Source organism: Chiloscyllium punctatum, chromosome 11, assembly GCF_047496795.1.
Source record: "Chiloscyllium punctatum isolate Juve2018m chromosome 11, sChiPun1.3, whole genome shotgun sequence".
Taxonomy (NCBI): Eukaryota; Metazoa; Chordata; class Chondrichthyes; order Orectolobiformes; family Hemiscylliidae; genus Chiloscyllium; species Chiloscyllium punctatum.
In genome coordinates, this window is record NC_092749.1 from 62,466,221 (window position 1) to 62,490,229 (window position 24,009).

The 24,009-nt window shown below is 42.5% G+C and overlaps 1 protein-coding gene across 4 annotated transcripts in view; it reads left to right on the plus strand.

Annotated features, from left to right (window-relative positions):
- LOC140483036 (echinoderm microtubule-associated protein-like 6) overlaps window positions 1-24,009 on the plus strand; it is a 544,931-nt gene that overhangs the window by 312,326 nt on the left and 208,596 nt on the right. For 3 of the 4 annotated variants that reach the window (XM_072580923.1, XM_072580924.1, XM_072580925.1), the window contains one exon: window positions 10,859-10,990. In XM_072580923.1, coding sequence (XP_072437024.1) covers window positions 10,859-10,990 — 132 coding nt within the window. Of the gene's footprint in view, window positions 1-10,858; window positions 10,991-11,239; window positions 11,315-24,009 lie in introns of those variants that run through there. The other variant, XM_072580926.1, reaches the window with a different exon arrangement.

The following is a 24,009-nucleotide window of genomic DNA, read 5'->3' on the forward strand; positions in this document are numbered from 1 at the left end:
CTCCATGCCTGATCTCATCTCAATCTCAACTCTACTCCTACCTGCTCTCCATAACCTCAACCCCTTATTAGATAAAAATCTAACTCCCCTTAAGTTTACTCAGTGTAGCATCTACCACATTCTGGGATAGTGAAATCTACAGATTCATAACTCTTTGAATGAAGTAATTACTCTTCATGTCTATGCAGACTTATGTCAATTTATTAGTGCAAGCAGCACATGGTTTACTACCATATGTGTGGGGTTCTTCAGTGTTATCAAAGAAGAACTTTGCATGAATCATTCAGAATGCTGCCTGACCCGGTCATTTGACGTAAGTCTGCTTGTATTGTGACACACATGAGTTCCACCCCCACTCCCCACAGTGTAATAAAGTTGAAAAGAAAGGTGAAATAAATGACCCGAGAAGATAAGGTAAAGAACTAAATTAATTTTTAAAGTTAGGAATGCAAATAATATTGTTACATTTCAAGAAAATATTATCTAAATGTCCTTATGCTCAATGTTTCTCAAATGAAGAAACCTAAAAAGAGACAAGTATATGATGCAGTTTGATTAGATTAGATTCCCTACAGTATGGAAACAGGCCCCTTGGTCCAACAAGACCCTCCGAAGAGCAACCCATGCACACCGATTCCCCTACCCTGTATTTACCCCTAACTAATGCACCTAACACTATGGGCAATTTAGCATGGCCAATTCACCTGACCTGCACATCTTTGGACTGTGGGAGGAAACTGGAGTACCTGGAAGAAACCCATGCAGACACAGGGAGAATATACAAACTCTACACAGATAGTTACCCGAGGCAGGAATTGAATCCAGGTCCCTGGCGCTGTGAGGTAGGATTGCGAACCACCGAGCCACCGTGCTGCCCCAGTTATAGGATACATAGGAGACAGAGGAGTTCATTCCCAGTTTCAGGTGGGCGGTACGGTGGCACAGTGGTTAGCACTGCTGCCACACAGCACCAGAGACCCGGGTTCAATTCCCGACTCAGGCGACTGACTGTGTGGAGTTTGCACATTCTCCCCGTGTCTGCGTGGGTTTCCTCCGGGTGCTCCGGTTTCCTCCCACAGTCCAAAGATGTGCACGTTAGGTGAATTGGCCATGCAAAATTGCCCGTAGTGTTAGGTAAAGGGGTAAATGTAGGGGAATGGGTGGGTGGCGGATCGGTGTGGACTTGTTGGGCCGAAGGGCCTGTTTCCACACTGTAAGTAATCTAATCTAATCTACATTAAATGATAACATCCCCTACTAAATGAGAACATCTATAACATGCTTATATTTCTGAAAATTTACTTATACATTTAATTTGTACAGGTTGTACTGCTATAATGTGTGTTTCTTAAAACACGCATTCGCTGTAATGCAATTTACGAATTGGGGACACTGTTTCTAAGACACGAACTTTTAAAGCATGTATTGGTTATAACACGACTGCGGCCCCATTCGTTTAAATGGTGCTGCTAGTGCACAATTTTCTTGTAACACGTTATTACATGAGATTGGAACTACTATATTATAGCAGAACTGACTATATTTCTGAGTGACAAAAGCAGATTTGAACATTTCGTCCTATTTCATTCTATTTTACAAATAAATAAGTCATTTATAATTGACTCTCACTCCTTTCTTGGCAAAGAAGTCTTCATTTGCTATTCATTGTCATGACTAGACTCCAACAACGTGAGGTCAGGTGAACTGACACCCCTTCTTTATTCACTCAAGCTCTAAGTTGGTTGCAACAAGGTTAATTTGAAAATGATACGTAACCTTGTGAAGGTCTTTCTCCTACACCAAATGAACTTACATTTTAAAGAGGAGGCAATTTAGCTAGAATTAACAAAAAGAGCAATTTTATTAATTAATAAATCTGAGAAGACTTGGGAACACAACACACACACACACATACACATAGATTTAAAAAAAAAGATTAAGTTTTAAAGAGATTATACAGATCATTCTCTGAAATGTTTACAAAAGGCAGATCATTGAACATTGTGCTGTTGCAGCGGAATTTACCAAGAGTATTGATGTTAATCATTGAACAGTCAGTTCCACTATCTTCAGTTTTGTAACCTTGTTGAGATTTTCCAATTTTGTTTCCTTTTGACCATGATTGAATTTCAGCATTCAGGGTGAGAGGTGGGCCTTTTGTTATCTTTCCTATTTAACTGGTTTTAGCACGCTAAGTCAGAGAAGCTTTACCTGCAACTTAAGTATAAAAAGGGCATAGTTCTTCAATGCACACTAATTCTTGAAACCAGGCTGGTTCAGTCCCACTAGTACATTCCTTTAGAGTTGAAACTGGCTTCTAAACCCCTGTCCTTGTGTATTATCCAAGGGAGAAACATAAAATGTTTCTGAAGTATGGGATGGACGAGGCGTTCAACAAGGTTCCCCATGGGAGACTGATTAGCAAGGTTAGATCTCATGGAATACAGGGAGAACTAGCCATTTGGATAGAGAACTGGCTCAAAGGTAGAACACAGAGGGTGATGGTGGAGAGTTGTTTTTCATACTGGACGCCTGTGACCAGTGGAATGCCACAAGGATTGGTGCTGGGTCCACTACTTTTCATTATTTATATTAATGATTTGGATGTGAGCTTAAGAGGTATAGTTACTAAATTTTCAGATGACACCAAAATTGAAGGTATAGTGGACAGCGAAGAAGGTTACCTTAGATTACAACGGGATCTTGATCAGATGGGCCAATGGGCTGAGAAGCGGCAGATGGAGTTTAACTCAGATAAATGCGAGGTGCTGCATTTTGGGAAAGCAAATCTTAGCAGGACTTATACACTCAAGGTCCTAGGGGAGTGTGGCTGAACAAAGAGACATTGAAGTGCAGGTTCTTAGCTCCTTGAAAGTGGAGTCGCAAGTAGATAGGATAGTGAAGAAGGTGTTTGGTATGCTTTCCTTTATTGGTGAGAGTATTGAGTACTAGAGTTGGGAAGTTATGTTGCGGCTGTACAGACATTGGTTAGGCCACTGTTGGAATATTGCATGCACTTCTGGTCTCCTTCCTATCAGAAAGATGTGAAACTTGAAAGGATTCAGAAAAGATTTACAAGGATGTTGCCAGGGTTGAAGGATCTGAGCTACAGGGAGAAGCTGAACAGGCTGGGGCTGTTTTCCCTGGAGTGTTGGAGGCTGAGGGAGGGATGACCTTATAGAGGTTTACAAAATTATGAGGGGCATGGATAGGATAAATAGACAAAATCTTTTCCCTGGGGACGGGGAGTCCAGAACCAGAGGGCATAGGTTTAGGGTGAGAGGGGAAAGATACAAAAGAGACCTGAGGGGCAAAGTTTTCATACAGAGGGTGGTACGTGTTTGGAATGAGCTACCAGAGGATGTGGTGGAGGCTGGTACAATTGCAACGTTTAAGAGGCATTTGGATGGGTATATGAATAGGAAGGGTTTGGAGGGATATGGGCCGGGTGCTGGCAGGTGGAACTAGATTGGGTTGGAATACCTGGTTGGCATGGACGGGTTGGACCTAAGGGCCTGCTTCCATGCTGTCCATTAGTATGACTCTATGTAATCCATAGTGGGTAGCCTGCTGTTGACCTGGGAGTCATTAACCCCTTGTTACTCTTTTGAGTCACAAGAAATCCCAGTCCAGTCTGTCTGAAGTTCCTTTGACACTTTAGGTGTTATATTCCATTAATATCTCAGCCACTTAATTTATGTCCACAGCCACTTTTGACTATATCAGTACTCTTTTAAAAAACATATTTTTGAATTACAAATTAAAGATGGTCACAGTACTTCAGGATTCTGATCTGTGATCATAACAACATAAATGAACTGTCCCCAGTCTGTCAAGAAAATGTCATACCTGTACTTCAATTGTTATTCTTATTTTGTTTTATCATTCTGAACCCTCTCAAGTTTCACAAACATCTTTCCGATAAGAAGGAGACCAGAATTGCATGCAATATTCCAACAGTGGCCTAATCAATGTCCTGTACAGTCGCAACATGACCTCCCAACTCCTGTACTCAATACTCTGACCAATAAATGAAAACATACCAAACGTCCTCTTCACTATCCTATCTACCTGCGACTCCACTTTCAAGGAGCTATGAACCTGCACTCCAAGGTCTCTTTGTTCAGCAACACTCTCTAGTACCTTACCATTAAGAGTATAAATCCTGCAAATATTTGTTTTCCCAAAATGCAGCACCTCACATTTATCTGAATTAAATTCCATCTGCCACTTCTCGGCCCACTGGCCCATCTCATCAAGATCCTGTTGTAATCTGAGGTAACCTTCTTCACTGTTCGCTAAACCTCCAATTTTGATGTCGTCTGCAAACTTACTAACTGCACCTCTTATGCTCGCATCCAAATAATTTATGTAAATGACAAAAAGAGGACCCAGCACCAATCCTTGTGGCATTCCACTGGTCACGACCTCCATTCTGAAAAGAACCCTCCACCACCACTCTCTGGCTTCTACCTTTGAGCCAGTTCTTTATCCAAATGGCTAGTTCTCTCTTTATTCCGTGAGAGCTAATCTTGCTAACCAGTCTCTCATGGGAAACCTTACTGAAGTCCATATAGATTAGATTAGATTACTTACAGTGTGGAGACAGGCCCTTCGGCCCAACAAGTCCACACCAATCCTCCGAAGAGCAACACACACAGACTCATTCCCCTACATTTACCCCTTCACCTAACACTATGGGCAATTTAGCATGGCCAATTCACTTAACCTGCACATCTTTGGACTGAGGGAGGAAACTGGAGTACCCGGAGGAAACCCACGGGGAGAATGTGCAAACTCCACACAGACAGTTGCCTGAGGCGGAAATTGAACCCGGGTCTCTGGCGTGGTGAGGCAGCAGTGCTAACCACTGTGCCACCATGCCGCCCATCTATCACTCTGCCCTCATCAATCCTCTTTGTTACTTCTTCAAAAAACTCAATCAAGTTTGTGAGACATGATTTCCCATGCACAAAACCATGTTGACTATCCCAAATCAGTTCTTGCCTTTTCAAATACATGTACATCCTGTCCCTCAGGAGTTCCTCCAACAACTTGCCCACCACCGACGTCAGGCTCACAGGTCTATAGTTCCCTGGCTTGTCCTTACTACTCTTCTTAAAGAGTGGCACCACGTTTGCCAACCTCCAGTCTTCCAGCACCTCAACTGTGACTATCAATGATACAAATCTCTCAGCAAGAGGCCCAGCAATCACTTCTCTTGCTTCCCACAGAATTCTTGGGTACACCTGATCAGGTCCTGGGGATTTATCCACCTTTATGTGTTTCAAGACATCCAGCACTTCCTCCTCTGTAATATGGACATTTTGCAAGGTGTCACCATCTATTTCCCTACAGTCTATATCTTCCATATCCTTTTCCACATTAAATACTGATGCAAAATATTCATTTAGTATCTCCCCCATTTTCTATGGCCCTATTCTCTCCCTTGTTACCCTTTTGTCCTTAATATGTTTGTTAAAACCCTTTGGATTCTCCTTAATTTTATTTGCCAAAGCTATCTCATGTCCCCGTTTTGCCCTCCTGATTTCCCTCTTAAGTGTACTCCTACTTCCTCTATACTCTTCTAAGGATTCACTCGATCTATCCTGTCTATACCTGACATATGCTTCCTTCTTTTTCTTAACCAAACCCTCAATTTCTTTAGTCATCCAGCATTCCCTATACCTACCAGCCTTCCCTTTCACCGTGACAGGAATATACTTTCTCTGGATTCTTGTTATCTCATTTCTGAAGGCTTCCATTTTCCAGCCGTCCCTTTACCTGTGAACATCTGCACCCAATCAGCTTTTGAAAGTTCTTGTCTAATACCATCAAAATTGGCCTTTCTCCAATTTAGAACTTCAACTTTTAGATCTGGTCTATCCTTTTCCATGACTTTTTAAAATCTAATAGAATTATGGTCGCTGGCCCTAAAGTGCTCCCCCACTGACACCTCAGTCACCTGCCCTGCCTTATTTCCCAAGAGTAGGTCAAGTTTTGCACCTTCTCTAGCAGGTACATCCACATACTGAATCAGAAAATTGTCTTGTACACACTTAAGAAATTCCTCTCCATCCAAACCTTTAACACGATGGCAGACCCAGTCTATGTTCGGAAAGTTAAAATCCCCTACCATAACCACCCTATTATTCTTGCAGATAGCTGAGATCTCCTTACAAGTTGTTTCTCAATTTCCCTCTGATTATTGGGGAGGGCTATAATACAATCCCAATAAGGTGATCATCCCTTTCTTATTTCTCAGTTCTACCCAAACAACCCTGGATGTATTTCCTGGAATATCCTCTTCAGCACAGCTGTAATGCTAACCCTTATCAAAAATGCCACTCCTCCTCCTCTCTTGCCTCCCTTTCTATCCTTCCTATAGCATTTGTATCCTGGAACATTAAGCTGCCAGTCCTGCCCATCCCTGAGCCATGTTTCTGTAATTCCTATGATATCCCAGTCCCATGTTCCTAACCATGCCCTGAGTTCATCTGCCTTCCCTGTTCACCCCCTTGCATTGAAATAAATGCAGTTTAATTTATTAGTCGTCCCTTGTCCCTGCCTGCCCTGACTGTTTGACTCACTTCTGTTCTCAGCTGAACCCGTCTCAGATCGATATCTCTTTGCTCAGTATCTCCCTGGGTCCCCCCCCCCCCCCCCCAACCTTACTAGTTTAAATCCTCCCAAGTAGTTCTAGCAAATTTCCCTGCCAGTATATTATTCCCCTCCCAATTTAGGTGCAATCCATCCTTCTTGTACAGGTCACTTCTACCCCAAAAGAGATTCCAATGATCCAAAAATGTGAATCTTTCTCCCATACACCAGCTCCTCAGCCATGCATTCATCTGCACTATCCTCCTATTCCTACCCTCACTAGCTCGTAGCGCTGGGAGTAATCCAGATATTACTACCCTTGAGGACCTCCTTTTTCAATTTCTGCCTAACTCTCTGTAATCTCCCTTCAGAGTCTCAACCTTTTGCCTTCCAATGTCATTGCTTCCAATGTGGACAATGACCTCCTGCTGGCCCTTCTCCCCCGTGAGAACATTCTGCACCCTCTCTGAGACATCCTTGATCCTGGCACCAAGGAAACAACAGACCATTCTGCTTTTTCTCTGCTGGCCACAGAAACGTCTGTCTGTACCTCGGACTACAGAATCCCCTAACACAATTGATCTCTTGGAAGCCGATGTACCCCTCATTGCATTAGAGCCAGTCTCAATACCAGAAACTTGGCAATTCGTGCTACATTCCCCTGAGAATCCATCACCCCCTACATTTTCCAAAACAGCATACCTGTTTGAAATGGGTATATCCACAAAAGACTCCTGCACTAGCTGTCTACCTCTCTTACCCTTCCTGGAGTTAACCCATCTATGTGACTGTATCTGAGACTTCCCCCCCCCTCCCTATAACTGCCATCCATCACATACCATTGCTGTTGCAAATTCCTCATCATTTCTATCTGTCTCTCCAACCGATCCACTCGATCTGATAAGATTCGCTTCCAACAGCATTTATGGCAGATATAATCCGCAGTAACCCTTCAACTCTCTTTAAACTCCCACATCTGACAAGAAGTACATATCACTGCAAAGGCTATTTTTGTTCCTTCACAATCTACAGACCCAGAAAATACACTGTCTTATTCCTCTACAAAACACTGCCCCAGGTTAAATTAATAGCTATGGCTTATATTTTACGTCAACTGTCATGTTTTGCCACCAATTAAAGTACTTGCTAATACACATCTTTGAAAAGCCACTAATATAATTGGACAAGTGTTGGCAATCCAGCATTGCCCCTCAGCAGCAGCATATTAGTACAGCAACCACAAAGCCTCGCTGTCCAGTACACATAGCCAGACTCACCCACACAAATTTAATCTCTGTCACCCTAGTTGCTGTTTAACTACCACACCACACATTTATTTGTCTGTAGTGTTACAGCATGGAGGCAAACAGCCAAATCAAATCAGCCTCCCTACCTCTGTATTCATAACACAGTAAAGTTAAAGTGCTTAATGATCATCAAAATTGACCCCAGTGGTTCCTAACCAGACCTTTGAATAATCAATACCAGACTTTGTGAATAATTAATACTAGACAGCAGGTTTATAGCTCATACAAAGGACTTGATGACTTATTAACAATATAGTAACTTTAGTGGAGCAAAGTCAAACAACAAGGCTAATTAATGTCTAAGATTTAAACACAAAACTCTTTAATTCTAGGCTCCGTTCTCACACAAAGATAAACACAGTTAACGGACATATCAAAAAGGAAAAATAAATGGGATGAGATAAATAAAAGCTAGTTAATTTAAGGAGACACCATGATCTACAACATTACCAACACATGGGATTATATCTTACATGGTTTCTGACGTTACCAATGCATGCAAATAGCTTCCAGTAGGCTCTGATGAATATTCTCTGAATGTTCAATAAGTTGGTCGTTGAGAGGGCAATCAGGCACAATTCTTTTGACCAAATCACAGTACAAAAACCAGCTCAAACTCTGGCCTCTTCATGCCAGAGTGACCATCTCCCCAGAGTTCTAGTTAACAGCAAACATTGGCCATCTGTTTGAGAATAAGGCCGCTCTGGAATCGAAGCATTAATGGAGCACTTTGATCAAGAAACAACCTACAAATAACTTTCACGCCTGTCCTCATAAGCAAACAACATAAGCTGCTGCAAGGTTACCTGTTAGCTCTCAGCTAATAGTTCATATGTCCAGATCAAAAATGATAAAACGAATAAAGCAAAAATAATGAAAAATCAGCAAGGGTTAGCTATATCCTGTCTATAGCAACTAGCTATATCCTGTCTAAGCAATCTCACCAATTCAGCTTTACCCACTGTAAATTTGCATCTGTCATTGTCCAGCAAGGGAATATCATATACAGGCAAGCTATTGAATTAATATAAACACATGAGCTTTTATCTACAGAAAGCAAAAGGGAACACAAATGAAGCCAAAAGAGGCTGAACATTCTGACACTCTGTTCTCCTCTCCACAATGCCAACCAATTATGAACAAAAATTTGTTTTACAAAGAATTATTGTGAGCTGCTTAATTCTCTTCTATTAGAAAGCAGGTGTCAGTGAGGTTCTGTATGGCTTGTTGTGGCCTCATGTAGAAATATTACTGATAACTTCAGTACTACTGAGATGTTTAAGTTCAATTTGCAAGCACCAATGGATGTAGCAAGTCAGTTTTGACAAGCATCTGACCCCTAAGCACCATCACTCTGCATGCATGGCAAATGGGCAATGAAATGTTTGCAAATTTGATGTAGCTGAACTTTGAAAATGCTTGCTCTATGTTTTTGTTGTTGAAATGTCATGGTGCCCAGGAAACACAGATCCTGTGCCTTCAAACTGCCACTTACTTTGCCAACCATTGTTCCAGAAATTTTCTTGTAGCATTGTGCATTTAGAGAAGGGGAGGTGAAGTCAGGGAATACAGTTTACTGTGGACACCATCAGCACCAGGCCCAATCTGGGCACCAGGTACTTCCTCTTACCTCACATTACTCCAATACCAATTTCTATCCTTTCCCCTAATTTGTAGAGATCCATCACATTGATCTTTGCCTACAACTGTTTACCCTGCTTGCCAAACCCCGCTTATATCTAGACGATGCCATCCTGCTCTTTTACACTCTTCTCTGTACAAGCAACACTCATGAACATAGTCAATAATCTCCCTCCTGTAACTCATCATGCCCTCTGATGCTAGTCAATATTTTCCCATTTGCCTTGTGTTCCATCATGCCCCGACCATAACTATCTTTATCCATACTTATACAAATAACTCTGCTTTCATGTCCCAAGTCTTGGCTGGAGGGAAAAGCTGGCATAGGGCTGTGGTGAGTTTACAAATCCGTATACCAATGTTATTTTGTAAACATCCATGAGGGTATGTAAGAGGCTTGCAGGATTCTTCCCTCTGACTTTCCATTGTGGCTCACTGAGGAATGCCTTTTTTTCTTCGACATCACAAATTTAACTTGGAAGTTAAAGGTAGAAGTTGATATCTGGGCATGATACAAATCCATTTTTGTACTTCCCACAGAATCCTGTCAGTGTAGAAATAGGCCTTTCAGCCTTTCTAAGTGCTTCATTTATACCTTCCTCGGCTTCTCTTCTATAGAGTAATATTCATTGCATACACTATTCTTGAATAAGAAAGGTGTCAAACAAATATGTTCCTGCTAAGCAATGTAGGGGCACAGCCACACAACAGCTTAGAAGATGCTGATCACATCCTGTTCTGTGATGACTGTGACAACATAACGAAATTACACTGGAAAAAATTGATGATGGACCACATTTAAGTTTTAAAGGGAACTTTGGTAGCACTAAGGTCACTAGGAAGAACAACCTGAAGTGTCTAACTTATAGGGAAGCAACTTGCTTTTTGTTACTTCATGACTGAGAGAAAGAACTCACCTTTGAAGGAAAGATGTACATCTATAATCACAGTTAGTTGTTGCAATTATGATTATTTATGAGGACCACCTAACCCTTGGAATTTTATTGATTGCCTTAAAAAATCTAAAAGCTCTTGATGGCCTGTTTGAAGAGATTGCATCATTTGGGGTTGGATCATTAATATGCATGGTTGTGCTGTGTTGGAATAAGTGGAAGTGATTCATTTTCCCACCCACTTTTGTGATTCTTCCTATTGCTAGTCTGTTGCAAAGTGACTTAGAACATTGATATGTTACTTCCCTATGATTGTAAGAACTCTTGATAAAATCAACTATTGAAGTCTTCAGAATATTACCAGCTTAAAATCACAATTGTGTGTGTGATTATTAATAATATTTATTATGCTCCTAGATGCAGGGAAATACCTGGCAGTTTCTTCACATGATAATTTTGTGGACATCTACAATGTACTTTCAAGTAAAAGAGTTGGAATATGTAAAGGAGCTTCTAGTTATATTACCCATATAGACTGGGACGTAAGAGGTGAGAAGTTATTCCTCAAGTCTTTTCCATATTTTCTATAAAGCATTTTAGAAATCAAAAATATATTGCAAAAAATCAAAACTTTAAAGAAATGCTCACAGAAGTTCTGTTGTGAAGTTGACTAGGGTACATCAGTTCCTAATATAACAAAGTCACTAATTTTAAAATATATCTGATTTTAAAATTTAAGGCTAAATATTATTTAGCAAAACAGTATATTATTTTTAAAACGTTTTATTATACTTAAAGACTAAACTCAACATACCTAGACTTAAGCACTGGATCTCTCCAGAAGTCTGATCTAGACAAGTATTTATGACAAGGTGGGTACAATTCATTACCATTAGTGAGATATAATTTTCATGTAATTTAATGAGGTGTTCCCTGGTACAATGGTTTGCATTTTATATGAACAAAAAGCTGTAATCCTGAAGTTCTCTTTTCCTACAATGACAATCTACTTTACAACTGAAAATTCTAAATCACTCAGACCTATTGGGAAGCAAAATTTGATCGCTCCAGAAACTGACGTCAGGATTACAATGTGTAATTAATTTATTGTTTCCAACCTGCAATCCTCACCAGGCCTGTTAATTTTAATGATTGTAGCACACATTCCAACACTAGACGTACATTTGAGTGATTGCATGATTTGGCAGGGACACTAAGTTTTACAAGGCTACCAGCACTTATGTTAGCCTGCACAATTTCGAATCAACCTGTCCTTTTTATAAAGTAAGTGCTTTTAGAATATTGTTGATTCTGATGTGAAAAAGAGATTGGCCTGTAAGAACAGTGACTGGTGTTGCAACAAGGAAGAAAGCATGCTCCAAGTTTCTCAGATGTTGCATTATAGGCCTTGGTACAGAAGGTGGTCAGGAAGATCCTCCATCAATAGGAGGACATCCATGCAAAGGAGTATAATTAGATGACTGTTGTCAGTAATATCAATGGTCAAGCTCAAAGATCTAGATGCAGTATTGCCAGTTGTCAAAGTGAGTGAATGCATCTTCAAATGTCACCGCTTACTTATTACCCTCACACTGCGAATCCACCATCCCCTCTACATTCAGCCACTAACATACTTTCTTAAACATAACTCATGTCTAACATTCTTAGCTACACCTCATTCTCACACACTTAATACTACTGCAAGCTTTACATCAACATCTTGCAGCTTGCAGATACTGTTCAATCATGACAGCCAAATCACCCAAATGGATTGTGCCATACCTGCTGATGCATTTCACTCCCTCTTGTAAAACAAGGTGTCACATAATTAGAGGCAACAATGTATACTCAACAGAGAAAAGCTGCTCCTGCATGGCCTCACCATTATTGGAGGAACCATGATCATAGCTGACGCATTAAAGATGATAGCATGCACATACCTAATCAGTGTTCTGATATTTAATGCTCCTTCATCTCATAATCTTTCTAATTTACAAACGGCGAATGGTCTATGCGTAGACACCTTGGGCTGAACTTTCATTCTGAATGCTGAATGAACCCAAGTAGGACCACATAATATCAGACTGCTGGGACCACATTTAAATTTTCTTCTCCAATTCATTTGTCTGTCATTTTTGTTGAATTGGGAATTGTATTGGTTTGAGGCCAAACACCCACTTGAAGTGACTTAGATTTACCATTCATATGCCTACTCCAATATCATGTTCCCCTACCTTTGGTATTTTCATGTAAATTGGTGGATTCCTGAAGACTGGAATCCACACCAGGCAAGTCAGCTGTCAACTTCAGAGGAAGCCTGCTGTGAAGTCACTTTAAAAGCTCTTGTCAACTTCAGATGTCATAATGTAATGGTTTATTGTAATTCAAGTATGTTTTCAATGCAGTGAATTGATTTTCAAATCAACTTTATGTCCTGACATCTGCTACGCATTTGAAATACTCTTTCAGTAACTGTGATATAGAGCAAATGGGCCATATAATAACACTGGTAAGTCTTTGAAATGTTCATGATTTTTTTAAAAAAATCAATCAACATTCCCTTTGAGGAAACTTTTCATCTTGTCCAAATACATAACTATATTGAAAAATGACTTCAAAAAAATTGTTACAAGACAATAAATCTGTCACTCAAACAAAGCTAATGACATTTCCATAATAGGAATATTAAATCTCATCAAAAGTGAAAAACATCTTAAAAATGAATCAAGATTACAAAGGAATTAACCACTTTGCAACTGAGGAAACAAACCTTTGCTAGCTGAGGCTAGCACTAATAATTAGGCCATCTTGCAAAATAGATACCTTGCTCAACTGTTCAAAACAAGATTAAAGTCTCCTTCAGTGAAAATTTCACTGATTTTGAGTGACAGCTTTATTATTTTGTGTTGGCTTGATCTTTCTTTGTGTTACTTTTTCAATGCTTGTACGTTTATTTGGATAAAATTAACAGTTTGTTCAAAGGGAATGTTGAACATCTGATAAATGTTCTTTAAATTCATGAGCATTTTAAATATTTACAAGTACAAATAAATATATAGCTCATTGATTCCATATATATGGGATACTGGGTCACTGAATCTGGAGGATAAATGAGAGCATGGAGGATACATGGAAAAAAAAGGTTTTGGAGGAGCATGTGAGATATGGGGGTATGGAATAAGGACATTGAGGGTAAGATGTGAGGGCTAGAGGGCCTAACAATATGAATTGAACTTGGCCAATGTCCCAGTAAATAATCTTGGCATCTGCTCGCCTCAGTTCCCACCTTTGGCCTGCATTAGAAGGAAGGAGCCATAACTCACATTCACTTACCATATCCAGAGACTAAAATACCTGGCAAGTAGGTTGATGTTTAGAAATTGGGACCATGATATTGGGAGATGGCCTGACACACGGCCTTTAACAGAAGACAAAAAGTGACCCCATTGTTTTTCCTCGATACCACACACATGTTTTTGTTTTTTCTAATTTATTCATTCTCAGGTTGTGGGCATTGTTGGCTATGTCAAATTACCCTTGAGAAACAAACGATAAGCTCCCTTTTTGAACTACTGTTGTTTATTTGATATAAGTACGCAACAATGCTATTAGAATAGGAGTTCTAGGATTTTGACCTAGCTGCAATGAAGGAATGATGTTATATTTCCATGTCAGGATGATTCTTAGATTGAAGGGGAGCCTTCAAGCTATGATGGTCTCTTGCATCTGCTTAATCTGTCCTTATAGGTGCTGTTGAAAGAGGTTTGGTGCATTACAACCATGTCTGTGCGTCTTTCTGCTTTCAAATAGCTAAGAATTGTAAATGTGCAAGACAGTGGTGAAAGAGAAACAGTTGAAAAGGATTAGAAACACCATTCTTCACACTCATAAGCACCAACTCAAATGCTGAACACTGCATTCTCTGGGGGATTTTTATAAGCAAGATTTGCATGAGTTGATCTATTAGGATTTCTGCACGAGCGGACTCAAAGATGGATTTGATGGAGGCATGCGGAATGTTAATGCAGTTAATGGATATGCATATCCAGATACTTAATGCATTAGAAAACCTCCCAGAAATCCAATAGTCAATAAGCATGGAGATGTCAGAGAATCTTTTGGGCAGTTTAGAGCAAGTGGCAACTCTAGAAAGATCTGTGTTATGAGATGTGAATGTAGCTGCTTTGGTTGGTATTTGTTATTGCCCAGCATGTTAGGCGATATAACTGAGTCACTTGGGCAATTGAGAGTTAACCATGAAACTGGAGTCATATACAAACTAGATTGTGTATGGCAGCAGTTTTCTTTCATAATGGACATTATTATAATATATTATGGTAAGGGTGGGTTGAATTGCGAGAATGATATACATCCTGATTTCTGGAGCTGCATGCCAATCTGATGGGCTAGTAGCTCCAACAACAGATCCAGCTTGACCTCCACCAATGGTACTGAGCATCACAGATACCAGTCTTTAGCCAATTTCATTCAGTACATTTGTTATGAGGAAACGGTTGGAGGCACTGGATATTGCAAAGACTAGAAGCTCTGACAAAATTCCGGCAATAATACCAAAAACATGTGCTTCAGAACTTGCTGCTCCCCTCACTTAGCTCTTCCAGTACAGTTCAATATTGGCATCTATCTGATAATGTGGAAAATTGCCCAGGTATGTCCTGTTTGCAAAAGACAGGACAAATCTAACCCATCCAATTACTGCCCCTTCAATCTACTCTTGATCATCATTAAAGTGATGGAAGGTGTCAAGTAAGTGCTATATAGCAGCATCTGTTCAGCAATAACCTACTCAGCGGAGCCCATTTTGGGTTCTGCTTAGACTGTTTAGCTCTTGATCTCATTACAGCCTTGATTCTGACATGAACAAAAAAGCTGAATTCCAGAGGTGAAGTGAGAGTGATGGCCTTTGATATAAAGGCTGCATCTGACCAATTATGGCATCAAGGAGCCCGAGCAACACTGGAATCAATGGATATTGCCTGACACATAGGAAGACAGTTGTGGTTGTTAGAAGTCAGGCATCTCAGCTCCAGAACATCTCTGCAGGAGTTTCTCAGGGTACTGTCCTTGGCCCAAAGATCTTCAGCTGCTTCATCAATGACCTTCCCTCCATCATAAGGTTGAAATGGGAATGTTTGCCAATGATTGCACAATGTTCAGCACCATTTGCAACTCTAAGATTCTGAATCAGTCCATGTTCAAATGCAACAAGATCTGGGCAGTATCCAGGCTTGGGCTGACAAGTGCCAAGTAACATTTGCATTACACAAATGCAAGGGGAATGACCATCTCCAATAAGAGGTTTAACTATGTCCTTTAACATTCAATGGTGTAATCATCAATGAGTCACCCATCCTTGGGATTACCATTGACCAGAAACTCAATTGGGCTCACCACATAAACACTGACTACAAAAGCAAGTTAGATGCTGAGAATACCACAGCGCATAACCCACCTCCTGACTCTCAAAGCCTGTCTATCATCTACAGGGCACAAGTCAGGAGTGTTATGGAATATTCCCCACTTCCTGACATTATCCAGGACAAGGCAAAAGTGAGGACTGCAGATGCTAGAAATCAGAGTCTAGATTAGAGTGATGCTGGAAAAGCACAGCAGGTCAGGCAGCATCCGAGGAGCCGGAGAATCCACATTTTGGGCAAAAGCCCTTCATCAGGAATGAGGGCAGGGAGCCTCCAGGGTGGAGAGATAAATGGGGGTTGGTGGGGGGGGGGGGGGGGGTTGGGGTGAAGGTAGCAAAGAATACAGTAGATGGGTGGGGGTGGGGATGAAGGTGATAAGTCAGAGAGGAGGGTGGGGGAAGGTAGCAAAGAGTACAATGGGTGGATGGTGTGGGGATGAAGGTGATAGGTCAGAGAAGAGGATGGAGCGGATAGATGGGAAGGAAGATTATCAGGTAGGAGGTCATGAGGATGGTGCTGAGCTGGATGGTTGGAACTGGGGTAAGGTAGGGGAGGGGAAATGAGGAAACTGGTGAAGTCCACCTCATTATCCAGGACAAAGCAATCTGCTTCATTGGCACCACATTCACAAGCATCCACTCCCTCCACCACTGACTATGTACAAGAGACAATGCAGAAATTCATCAAAGATCCTTTCACAGCTCCATCCAAGCCCATAACCACTTCCAGCTTGAAGGACAAGATGCAAGTTCTCCTCCAAGCCACTCACCCTCCTAACTTGGAAATATACCACCTGACTCTGGGTGAAAATCCTTGAATCCACCTCCCCCCCCCCCCCCATGGCTTTGTTGATCAACCTACAGCACATGAACTGCAGCAGTTCAAGAAGGCGGCTCACTATCACCTTCACAAGGGCAGCTAGGGACAGGCAAGCAATGCTGACCATCCAGTGATGCTCGCATCTCACAAATGAATTAAAATACAATCTCAGCCAGATCAGAGATTTATAGTTGGTACTGCCAGGATTGAAGGCACGCTCATGATCTGATCCATCCTGAATTGAAGTAAATGAGGAGTATTGGGTTTTGCCATCTTGGACAAAGGGAGGGGTGAGGTGATAGGTTTTTAAGTATAGGAGGATAGGAAGGAGAAATGACTGTATTCTTGGGAGGTACTCCAAATGGACAGAGAACACCCTCTAAAGGTAGTGCACCACTTTCCTCCCTGCACTTTTTAAAAATTTATCAAAACAATAATCTGCTCAAATCCTGCTTGCATGTCCATGACAAACATATTATGGCCTGGCATGGTAATATTGAAATAATTGAGCTTTTAACATGTATTAAGGTTAACAAGCTCTATTGACTCTTAATTATTTATTTAAATATATTGTGTTTCTTCCAGTCACCAACCCATTTTCTGAGGGTGATTTCAGGGATATATGGGTAGATGGTTGGCTGGGCATTGGACCTATTTTGTGACAACCCCTCCTTTACCTGCCACCATCAAACACGTAACCAGTGGGAGCATGTAATATCTGGCCCCAGCTTTTTATTTCCAAATTTCCAGAAAATTAATTCAAATACTTATTTTCTGAATTGTTTGTCCACTAATACAAAAGCTTAGTCACCATTATATTAAGGTTTAACATATATGTCATGATAGTAGAAAAGACAATGGATTGGGAGAATTTGTTCCAACATGTGTATATGTGGGCAATTAGGCTACAATGGTAACTTCAGGTTCTTCAGCCAAGATGTGAAAACATCAGAGTTGGACTTGGGTGGACAAGGCCAAAAATCACATCCTAAGCTTGCAATTTCAAATAAACCTGTTGGACTATAACCAGGTTCTTCGGGTCAGCGCTTGGGATTGTAAAATATTCCTGTCAAAGCAGCTTGCATGGCATCATCCTTTGCCATGTCTCCTCCTTCCTGCTTTTGCTCTCTGTCATATTCCTCTAAAATCCAAGTTGCATGGTCACTTTTTATGAATGACTACTGACCTCTCACTAAAAAATAGTCACCACCTAATTTACTCAATGAGGATTTCCCCTTCTGGATCCCTTCAATGGCGCCCAGTTGCCCCAATATATTTTCTGTGGGTACCTGGCAACTGCTCATTGCTACACAAAATTTTTCCTTGTGACTAAAAAGTATTTTCTTAGGATGTGGTGTACATGGATAGATCAGAGAACAGTCATGATTTGAAGTGTGAAAAGCTATTAAGAATTCTGCTTCACCATTTTTTCTAGTTGGATCCTAATAATATCTTAATAATACATTGAGGAAAAATAACATTTTAATCCCATTGTTGGGTTTACAGGGATATCAATAACCTAAGGCAGTTATTAGGGGCTCATAATGAACGTAGAGTTATAGAGATGTGCAGTACGGAAACAAACCCTTCGGTCCAACTCGTCCATGATGACCAGATATCCCAATCTAGTCCTATCTGCCAGCACCTGGCCCATATCCATCCAAACCCTTCCTATTCATATAACCATCCAAATGCCTTTTAAATGTTGCAATTGTACTAGCCTCCACCATTTCCTCTGGCAGCTCATTCCATACACGTACCACCCTTTGAGTGAAAACGTTGCCCCTTAGGTCTGTTTTATATCTTTCCTCTCTCACCCAAAGCCTATGCCTTCTAGTTCTGGACTCCCTGACCCTAGGGAAAAGACTTTGCCTATTTATCCTATCCATATCCCTCATGATTTTATAAACGTCTATAAGGTCATCCCTCAGCCTCCAACATTGTAGGGAAAACAGTCCTAGTCTATTCAACCTCTCCCTATAGCCCAAACCCTCCAACCCTGCAACATATTTGTAAATGTTTCTGAACCCTTTCAAGTTTCACAACATCTTTCCAATAGGAAGGAGACCAGAATTGCACACAGTATTCCAACAGTAGCCTAAGCAATGTCCTGTAAAGCCGCAACAAGACCTCCCAACCCCTGTACTCAATACCCTGACCAATAAAGTAAAGCATACCAAACACCTTCTTCAGTATCCTATCCACCTGCGACTCCACTTTCAAGGAGCTATGAACCTGCACTCCAAGGTCTCTTTGTTCAGCAACACTCCCTAGGACCAAGGGCTTTTGCCCGAAACATCGATTTCGAAGCTCCTTGGATGCTGCCTGAACTGCTGTGCTCTTCCAGCACCACTAATCCAGAATCTGGTTTCCAGCATCTGCAGTCATTGTTTTTACCTTACCATTAAGTGCATAAGTCCTGCTAAGACTTGCTTTCCCAAAATGCAGCACCTCACATTTACCTAAATTAAACTCCATCTGCCACTTCTCAGCCCATTGGCCCATATGATCAAGATCCCGTTGTGATCTGAGGTAACCTTCTTCGTTGTCCACCACACCTCCAATATTCTTTATTAAACCAAAGTACACTATAAAAGATACTACAAAAATCTTACCCATACAATACTTACAATCATAACTGAGCCCTTTTATGTGGACTTGTCCACAGATCAGGCCAGACTAGATGATTAGCTTGTTCCATCTCAACCTCCAGCCATTGATCAGAGGACCACTTCCTCAAACTAATTGTCTAGTGAGACAAGGGTCTTTTTATACTTTTTCCATGCATCCAAATCTTGACACTATCTAGTCTCCAACAAATGATCAATTTAACAATGAACAAACATTACGTATTTCATGTTTTCGATGTTGCTTTAATCAATTAATTCATTAGGACTTGAAGCTAATCATTTATGTTTAATGAACTTTGACCTCAGAGGTGAAAGTTCTTGGTTGTGATGAATGTTTAGGTTTCTAGTATTTGGTGCCCCAAGATATAGACTTGCTTGCATCTGTGATGATGCTGCTCGTTTAACAAGGTTATGCTCTACTTGGCTATTTCTTTTCGCAAAGAGGTTGTAAAAGCAGCGAAAAGTCTAGTTTGGATGTGTTTTAGAGCCAGTTTGATTATAGCTAACGGATACTGCCTTGGGGAAATAGGCTTTCAAGTTAAAATACTTATACAATGAAAGGGGAGTGGCCAGTTCTCCCAGCTCAACTTTTTTCTGGTTTGGTTTGGTTTTAGCATAGGGGTAAAAACAATGACTGCAGATGCTGGAAACCAGAATCTGGATTAGTGGTACTGGAAGAGCACAGCAGTTCAGGCAGCATCCAAGGAGCTTCGAAATCGACGTTTCGGGCAAAAGCCCTTCATTAGGAATAAAGGCAGTGAGCCTGAAGCGTGGAGAGATAAGCTAGAGGAGGGTGGGGGTGGGAGAAAGTAGCATAGAGTACAATGGGTGAGTGGAGGAGGGGATGAAGGTGATAGGTCAGGGAGGAGAGGGTGGAGTGGATAGGTGGAAAAGGAGATAGGCAGGTAGGACAACCACTTCCACCCCTCACAATTCCTCATGCATCACACGTGACATCACTTCCACCCTTCACATCATCGCTGATGCCACATGCTCATTGACTTCCGCCACCCCTACTGCCATGGTCACCACTTCTGCCCCCACCAGTGCAGCTCACCTGCATTCTGCTGGCATGCTCCCCACGACCCCACTGTCACTATCCCCACCCCCCAGAACCCCGAGGGGAACACTACCCCTGCTCATGACTCCACCCCCATTCCCCCCACCATCACACCCACTCCCGGTACAGGTTCCGCCCTCACTCCCAGCTCTACACCCACACCAAATCCCAGCTCCCAGCCCTGACGTGTTTTCACCATCCCCCCAGACCTCCCCCTCACTGAGGATGAACGATCAGTCCTCAGCAAAGGACTCACCTTCATCCCCCTCCGTCCAAGCATCAATGAATTTAATACATGCTGTGACGTCGAACAATTCTTCCGTCGCCTCCGCCTCCAAGTTTATTTTCACAATCAGGATTCCCGCCCACCTTCCGAGGACCCCTTCGCCCACCTCCAACACACTGCATCCACCTGGACACCCCGCGCTGGCCTATTACCTGCCCTCAACCTCTTTATTTCCAACTGCTGCCGGGACATTAACCGCCTCAACCTGTCTACCTCCCTCCCCCACTCCAGCCTCTCATCCTCACAACGCGCAGCCCTCCAATCCCTCTGCTCCAATCCCAACCTCACCATCAAGCCAGCAGATAAAGGGGGCGCAGTGGTAGTCTGGCGCACTGACCTCTACACCGCTGAAGCCAAGCATCAACTCGAGGACACCTCTTCCTACTGCCCCCTCGACCATGACCCCACCCCCCATCACCAAACCATCATCTCCCAGACCATACAGAACTTCATCACCTCAGGAGATCTCCCACCCACAGCTTCCAACCTCATAGTCTGGGAACCCTGCACTGCCCGGTTCTACCTCCTTCCCAAGATCCACAAGCCTGACCACCCTGGCCGACCCATTGTCTCAGCATGCTCCTGCCCCACCGAACTCATCTCTACCTACCTCGACACTGTCCTATCCCCCCTAGTCCAGGAACTCTCCACATACATTTGAGACACCACCCACGCCCTCCACTTCCTCCAAGACTTCCGTTTCCCCAGCCCCCAACGCCTCATCTTCACCATGGTTATCCAATCCCTCTATACCTCTATCCGCCATGACCAGGGCCTCCAAGCCCTCCGTTTTTTCCTCTCCAGACGTCCCCAACAGTACCCTTCCACTGACACTCTCATTCGTTTGGCCGAACTGGTCCTCACCCTGAACAATTTCTCCTTTGAATCCTCCCACTTCCACCAGACCAAAGGGGTAGCCATGGGCACATGTATGGGCCCCAGTTATGCCTGTCCCATTGTTAGCTACGTAGAGCAGTTGATCTTCTGTAATTACACCGGCACTACTCCCCACCTCTTCCTCTACTACATTGATGACTGCATTGGCGCCACCTTGTGCTCCCGCGAGGAGGTTGAGCAATTCACCAACTTCACCAACACATTCCACCCTGACCTTAAATTTACCTGGACCATCTCTGACACCTCCCTCCCCTTCCTGGACCTCTCCATCTCCATTAATGACGACCGACTTGACACTGATATTTTTTACAAACCCACCGACTCCCACAGCTACCTGGATTACACCTCTTCCCACCCTACCTCTTACAAAAATGCCATCCCGTATTCCCAATTCCTCCGCCTCCGCCTCCGCTCCCAGGAGGACCAGTTCCACCACAGAACACACCAGATGGCCTCCTTCTTTAGAGACCGCAATTTCCCTTCCCACGTGGTTAAAGATGCCCTCCAATGCATCTCGTCCACATCCCGCACCTCCGCCCTCAGACCCCACCCCTTCAACTGTAACAAGGACAGAACGCCCCTGGTGCTCACCTTCCACCCTACAAACCTTCGCATAAACCAAATCATCTGCCGACATTTCCGCCACCTCCAAACAGACCCCACCACCAGGATATATTTCCCTCCCCACCCCTTTTCGCCTTCCGCAAAGACCGTTCCCTCCGTGACTACCTGGTCAGGTCCATGCCCCCCTACAACCCACCCTCCCATCCTGGCACTTTCCCCTGCCACCGCAGGAACTGTAAAACCTGCACCCACACCTCCTCCCTCACCTCTATCCAACACCCTAAAGGAGCCTTCCACATTCATCAAAGTTTTACCTGCAAATCCACTAATATCATTTATTGTATCCATTGCTCCCGACGCTGTCTCCTCTACATTGGGGAGACTGGGCGCCTCCTAGCAGAGCGCTTTAGGAAACATCTCCGGGACACCCTATGGCCCAACATTTCAACTCCCCCTCCCACTCTGCCGAGGACATGAAGGTCCTGGGCCTCCTTCACCGCCGCTCCCTCACCACCTGGCGCCTGGAGGAAGAACGCCTCATCTTCCGCCTTGGGACACTTCAACCCCAGGGCATCAATGTGGACTTCAACAGTTTCCTCATTTCCCCTTCCCCCACCTCACCCTAGTTCCAAACTTCCAGCTCAGCACTGTCCCCACTCCTTGGTTTTAGCATAGCATAGTTTTGAGGCTGCTAATCCAAGAAACAGCTCTGTAGAAAAAGTGTTCCATGTTCTCTCTCTCTCTCTCTCTCACTCACACATGTCTCCTATAAGACCCTGTGTTTGATTTTGTGCTAAGGAGTGTTTATGGGGATTGTTGCAAGTACTTGGAACAGCATCATCAAGTTGGTGTAATCTGTTTGGTTTTCAGATAGGTTAAGTTATTCTGTATTGGCTTCTGTTTGTGTTTCATTTGGTAATCTTGTAAATAAATTCTGTTGTGTTTAAAACTAAAAAGTTTGACCAGCTATATCCCCTTGGAATACCTGTATCTGGGTTACACCTGCTTAAAACAATGAGCAAAGTTAGGGTCTGGGATACTTTCTTGAAATGTTTTGAGGGTTCTGGTCTGGTCCATAACACATCAAACATTAATGTTAAGTGCAACACTCCCAAACATGTGGTTGAACTCTGCCAGCTGTAAGTTTTGTCAATCAAGGTGACTCTCCATGTGACAAAATTGCATCACTTGTTCCTGTTTCTGACGTGAACCTCATGAGATGTCCAATGATATAAATGTCTACTTGCTAAAAGTTTGGACTGGTTCACTGATTTCCACTCTTCTGAAGACTATGCTAGTTCATTTATCTCTTCTCTAAACCTTCTTGGTCTTCTGCTTTTCTGTTGCTGTGTTCTGCTTTGGCATGTTTTCTGTAAGTGACCTGCTTTCCTACAATAAAAGCATTTAGTTTCTAAAGCTAGGCATGGTTATACCTCTGAGGTTTTTTAGCTTCACAATATTGGCAAGAGTTTTTAGTCATCTCTCCTGTACACTGTGTTTTTAATGTAGGACCTCAAAAGCTAGGCATAATAAGTGAAATCTTTTGGAGGTGGCGGGAGACTTGACTGCTGACTTGAGCCCTACATCATTTCTTCTTGAGAAGGCATGCCAAATCCTGTGCCACTAAGGTATTTTGACAGGGCAACAGTAAGCCTTCTCCCAGAATGTAAGGACACCAGGTATGATGGTCATCTTGCTGAGAGCTGCCAATCAATCAGAGCTTAGCAACTCTTCTGCTCTCAAAAATACCTATCTGCAACCTTTCTGCCCGATTAAATGTCCCCTTGTTGCTAAAATTGCCATGGTAGAGGGCACAACATTCCACCCAATATTATAAATACAGCTTAACTATTAATTGTGTCTAGACTTAGAAT